Here is a 6,000-nt window from a genome sequence, read left to right on the forward strand (position 1 = left end):
GCACGACTTTTGATGCTCCTTGGTTGGGGTCTGAGCTGATTATTTGTTGCGATTGCAAATGTAATAAAATGTTGGTCGGATAGTCCAGGATTATGAGGAAAAACAATTAGATCCACAGCTTTAATTCCATGGGACAAAACTAGGTCCAAAGTATGACTGTGAGTGACAGTGAGTAGGTCCAGAGACATGTTGGACAAAACCCACAGAGTCGATGATGGCTCCGAAAGCCTTTTGGAGTGGGTCTGTGGACTTTTTCATGTGAATATTAAAATCACCAAAAATTAGAATATTATCTGCTATGACTACAAGGTCCGATAGGAATTCAGGGAACTCAGTGAGGAACGCTGTATATGGAGGCCTGCTCAGGAGGCCTGTAAAACAGTAGCTAAAGTGATTGAGTAGGCTGCATAGATTTCATGACTAGAAGCTCAAAAGACGAAACTTCATTTTTTTTTGTAAATTGAAATTTGCTATCGTAAATGCCTTTGCGGGATGCACGGGGGATATGGTCACTAGTGTAACCAGGAGGTGAGGCCTCATTTAACACAGTAAATTCATCAGGCTCAAGCCATATTTCAGTCAGGCCAATCACATCAAGATTATGATCAGTGATTAGTTAATTGACTATAACTGCCTTGGAAGTGAGGGATCTAACATTAAGTAGCCCTATTTTGAGATGTGAGGTATCAGGATCTCTTTCAATAATGGCAGGAATGGAGGAGGTCTTTATTCTAGTGAGATTGCTAAGGCGAACACCGCCGTGTTTAGTTTTGCCCAGCCTAGGTCGAGGCACAGACACGGTCTCAATGGGGATAGCTGAGCTGACTACACTGACTCTGCTAGTGGCAGACTCCACTAAGCTAGCAGGCTGGCTAACAGCTTGCTGCCTGGCCTGCACCCTATTTCATTGTGGAGCTAGAGGAGTTAGAGCCCTGTCTTTGTTCGTAGATAAGATGAGAGCACCCCTCCAGCTAGGATGGAGTCCGTCACTCCCCAGCAGGCCAGGCTTGGTCCTGTTTGTGGGTGAGTCCCAGAAAGAGGGCCAATTCTCTACAAATTCTATATTTTGGGAGGGGCAGAAAACAGTTTTCAACCAGCGATTGAGTTGTGAGACTGCTGTGGAGCTCATCACTCCCCCTAACTGGGAGGGGGCCAGAGACAATTACTCGATGCTGACACATCTTTCTAGCTGATTTACACGCTGAAGCTATGTTGCGTTTGGTGACCTCTGACTGTTTCATCCTAACATCGTTGGTGCCGACGTGGATAACAATATCTCTCACTTCCCCCAATCTTCAGCCCACTGCTAGTACAACTGAAACAAAGTATAGAGAAATGAATTATGGGGACATCTCAACCTTGCGCTTGACTTGGTAGAATGGTCACCATATTCTTTACATCTATCTAGGTCAATCTCAATCAAATTATAATGTATTGGTCACATACACATAGTTAGCATATGTTATTATTAGTGTAGCAAAATGCTTCTATTTCTGACAGTGCAGCAATATCTAACAAGTTATCTAACAATTCCACAACAACTACCTAATACACATACATCTAAGTAAAGGATTGGAATAAGAATATATACATATAAAAATATATAGAGGAACAATAAGCAATCTCCACAAGTATATAATAATTGTCAGCTTATCATGTCTTAAAACAAGGACATATGAAGTTTATCAGTGTTTTTGTTAAGGCAGTGGAAACCCTTGTTCAAACAAGTGACTGAGATTGATTGAGTTTTGCTGCGGAATGGGAAAGTCATAGATATATGAGTGAGATAGGAGTGGTCGTTGAGAGTATAAAAGGGTTCAGCAGCCCAAGGAGCAATGTACAGAGCAACCATGGGCAAACTACTCATCTGCGTTGGTAAGTGGAATTTATTTTGACTTACTTAGCGTATAACTGTACTATTGGTCTTTATTTCAAACATGTTATTTACATTTTCATTGTAATGACAATTAGCAACATTCAGAGACTATGCTCTATGCTAAGGCTTTGGCTCCCTGTGGAGAGAATTGGCCACTGACGAATGTCCTCTAGCTATGCATTTTGTCAATGCTACTGTGTTCAATGTCTGTTTCTAAAGACTGAGGTTGCCAGCACCATGACCCATCTATATTCATGTCTGAGGGGAAGAACTGCACTTTATATCATGATCATTACAGTTCTGAATTATGTTGACTTTTTAAAAAGTAAAATAAAATCTCTCCCTTTGTCTTTCTCCTTTCTTTACTTCTGTCTCTCTCGCTTTCTCTCACCATTCTCCTTTTCTCCCTCTCTAGGACTGGCTCTCCTGCTGCATGCACAGCTAGGTAAGTTTTAAGTACATTTAATTTACATTTAGCTAGCAGCTAGTTAAATAGCCAATCAGAGAACAATAACTCAACTTACAGAGCATGACAACCATGACTAAAACTGCCTAACTCCAAACTCTAACATTACTACTACCCTTCCATAGGATCCTCCTACATCCTATCCTGTTATTTCACTAACTGGGGCCAGTACCGGCCAGGAGCAGGCAAGTATTTCCCCACCAACGTGGACCCCTGTCTCTGTGACCATCTGATCTATGCCTTTGCCGGCATGGCCAACAACGAGATCAAGACCTACGAATGGGACGATGAGAAACTCTACGGACAGTTCCAGGCTCTCAAGAACCAGTGAGAGAGAGACACACACAAACACACACACACAAACACACACTCAAGCAGGCATGCACACATGCACATATGCATGCATGCATGCAGGCACGCACACACATAGACAAATGCAGGCAAACACTTTCTCATTCAGGCATGTACATACCACAGGAGGTTTGTGGCACCTTAAGTGTGGAGGACGGGCTCGTGGTAAGGGCTGGAGCAGAATTAGTGGAATGGTATCAAATATGTGAAACACATTGTTTCTATGTGTTTGATGCCATTCCATTTCCGCCATCCCAGTTATTTTTTATGAGCTTTCTTCCCCTAAGCAGCCTCCCATGGTACACACATACACGCCTAAGCCAGTAATAACCCTAAGTCTTGTATTTGGTAACAGGAACAGCAACCTGAAGACTCTGCTAGCCATTGGAGGATGGAATTTTGGCACTCAGCCGTAAGTGGAGATGCATATAAACATGCAAGTGCACACACACATTTACACACACACCCTGTGTCTGACCTGTGTGTGTGTGTGTACCCAGGTTCACAGCAATGGTGTCCAGTGCAGCCAACCGCCAGACGTTCATCAGCAGCGTTATCAAGTTCCTGAGACAGTACCAGTTTGACGGCCTGGACATTGACTGGGAGTATCCCGGATCCAGAGGCTCCCCACCCGCAGACAAGGCCAGATTCACCACCTTGCTGCAGGTTAGACTCAAACACACACACACACACACACACACACACACACACACACACACACACACACACACACACACACACACACACACACACACACACACATAAATGAACAAACATGAATAAACACACACACACGCAGATGAACAATCGCACATACAGACACACACACACACACACACACACACACACAAAATAGCTCATGCATACACAAATGAACACACAGACAAGAATGAACACCTGAACTCCCAAATTAACACACACATCACTCTGTGCACTGTCTCCATCTAGGAGCTGATGGCTGCCTTTGAGGCTGAAGGAAAGAACACCAACCTTCCTCGTCTGATGCTGACTGCAGCTGTGGCTGCCGGAAAGGGAACCATCGACACCGGATACCAGATCGCCGAGATTGGATCGTCAGTACATACACACTGGGTCTCATTCATATATTAGTTCTTAGGAAAAATGTGTACATTAAAACATGCATGATCTATCAAATACTTCTTGGCATATTGGAAACTCTTTCTCTCTCTCTTTCTCTCTCCCTCTCAGCGTGTTGGACTACCTGCATGTGATGACCTATGACTTTCATGGATCTTGGGAACACAACACTGGAGAAAACAGCCCTCTCTACAGAGGACCAGCTGATCAGGGAGATTACATCTACTTCGATGTGGTGAGTCTCTCTCTCTGTACCCATCTCTTCCTCTCTCTCTTCCTCTGCTCACCTATCTCTTCCTGCCTATTTAGTTTTGAGCTGAGAGGGAGTAAAACATTTCTTAAAAATTTTCACTACCACATAATGTGTGTCTTCTCAGGACTATGCTATGAAGTACTGGAAGAGCAGTGGTGCCCCCGCTGAGAAGCTCCTGGTTGGATTCCCCACCTACGGCCACACCTTCCAGCTGGCCAGTGGCTCTAACACTGGAGTGGGCGCCCCCGCCACTGGCCCCGGCCCGGCCGGACCATTCACCAGACAGTCTGGCTTCCTGGCCTACTACGAGGTAATTGACACAGGATTAAGATAGGGTGTAATTTCGGACCTATTCCAATCCTTACAGAGTGCACTACTTGTGTGCTCTTGTCAAAGGTATCATCCTGGGGAACAGGGTGTCATTTTGGACGCAAACCCAGTGTATGTTTTTGAGTGATTACATCTGCAGCTTCCTGAATCATACAACTTCCAACCCTAACGTAATTGTGTGTGTGTGTCATTAGATCTGCACCTTACTGAAGCAGGGCGCTACCCAGGCCTGGGACTCTGCCCAGATGGTGCCCTACGCCTACACCCAGCAGAACATCTGGGTTGGATATGACAACATCAAGAGTTACCAGGACAAGGTCTGTGTTTGTGGGGTGTTTGTCTGTTGGAGGAAATATATAACTAGGTGGTAATGGCGTAGCATCCTACTCTGTTACAATAATCCTTATAATATATGGAATTAAACAGTAGCTTTTTTCTTCGTGATTTACAGTAGTGAGTGGATACATTTTGTAATGGGTGACCCCAGCGAGAATCGAATCCACCATCCTGTCATTGCAAGATCCATTCCCTACCAACTGAGCAACATAGAACTTCATCATTTGCCCTATCACCTATACATATTTATCCAATTTCACCCTGTTATGTAAACCCTCTCCCCTCTCTTTCTCCCCTACAGATCGAGTGGCTGAAGAACACTGGCTTCGGAGGAGCCATGGTGTGGAGTCTGGATCTGGATGACTTCTCTGGAACCTTCTGTGGACAGGGCAGATACCCACTGATCAACACCCTCAAGTCTGGACTGGGAACCGGAGCTGGTGAGAGACAGACACAAACGCAAGCCTGCTTGTACACACAAACGTTCAACAACAACCCTCTCTCACTATCTCAGCCAGACCTGGGTTCAAATAGTAGTTGAAAAGATTTCAACCCCCTTTCTCTTCTACATTCCCCCAACTCCTATTTCCTCCATATCTCCCAGGTTGTGCCGCCCGTACGGGCCCCATTGCCCCAGTGACACCTGCCCAGCAACCACTCAACCCCCAACAGCCCGGAGGTCAAGGGGGCAGCAGTGGCAGTAGCAGTGGGGGATCTGGCTTCTGCGCCGGCAAGGCTGACGGCATGTACCCTGACCCCACCAATAAGAACAGCTTCTACAATTGTAGCCAGGGCAAGACCTACGACCAGCACTGTGCTGCCGGTCTGGTGTTCGACATCAGCTGCAAGTGCTGCAACTGGGCCTAAAAAAACCACGGTTCCCCCCTATTAATGTTTCCTTCCCCCTCTCGTATGTCATGAAGGAGCTGGGTCTAAAGGTTTTGTGGTTGTTAGGTCCACTGATGTCATGGCCCATTCTAACATCAGCTCCACTTACCATTTAAAATCCACTCCAATAAACATCCACCATATAAATTCATCCTGCTGTCTCTGTCACTTTATTTCATCCACACTGTGTGGGTTTTAGTTATTAAACTTCATTGCACTTTGACTGCAAAAAATCAGTAATCTACAAATCACCTTGCATCCCACATAGCTAGTCATTATCTGAACAAGACAAGCAATTCTGCTCCTTGCCTTCTCAACTGATTCCCTCACTTATTCCCTTGTCAGTTTAGTTTCATACAATTCATTCCACCACAGAGAATTGCAGTAAAAGTTAAGTCCTTT

At 45.1% G+C, this 6,000-nt stretch overlaps 1 protein-coding gene across 1 annotated transcript; it reads left to right on the plus strand.

Moving 5' to 3' along the window:
- Nucleotides 1–1,837: 1,837 nt before the first annotated feature.
- Nucleotides 1,838–5,750, plus strand: LOC100301636 (gastric chitinase). Its single transcript, NM_001160474.1, is given in 11 exon segments — nucleotides 1,838–1,875; nucleotides 2,292–2,321; nucleotides 2,468–2,669; nucleotides 3,049–3,105; nucleotides 3,194–3,359; nucleotides 3,642–3,766; nucleotides 3,903–4,026; nucleotides 4,169–4,354; nucleotides 4,569–4,691; nucleotides 5,012–5,150; nucleotides 5,315–5,750. Coding segments are annotated over 11 exon segments (1,440 nt in total). The 5' UTR covers nucleotides 1,838–1,850; the 3' UTR covers nucleotides 5,578–5,750.
- Nucleotides 5,751–6,000: the final 250 nt, after the last annotated feature.

Source organism: Oncorhynchus mykiss, chromosome 17, assembly GCF_013265735.2.
Source record: "Oncorhynchus mykiss isolate Arlee chromosome 17, USDA_OmykA_1.1, whole genome shotgun sequence".
In the NCBI taxonomy this organism is placed as follows: Eukaryota; Metazoa; Chordata; class Actinopteri; order Salmoniformes; family Salmonidae; genus Oncorhynchus; species Oncorhynchus mykiss.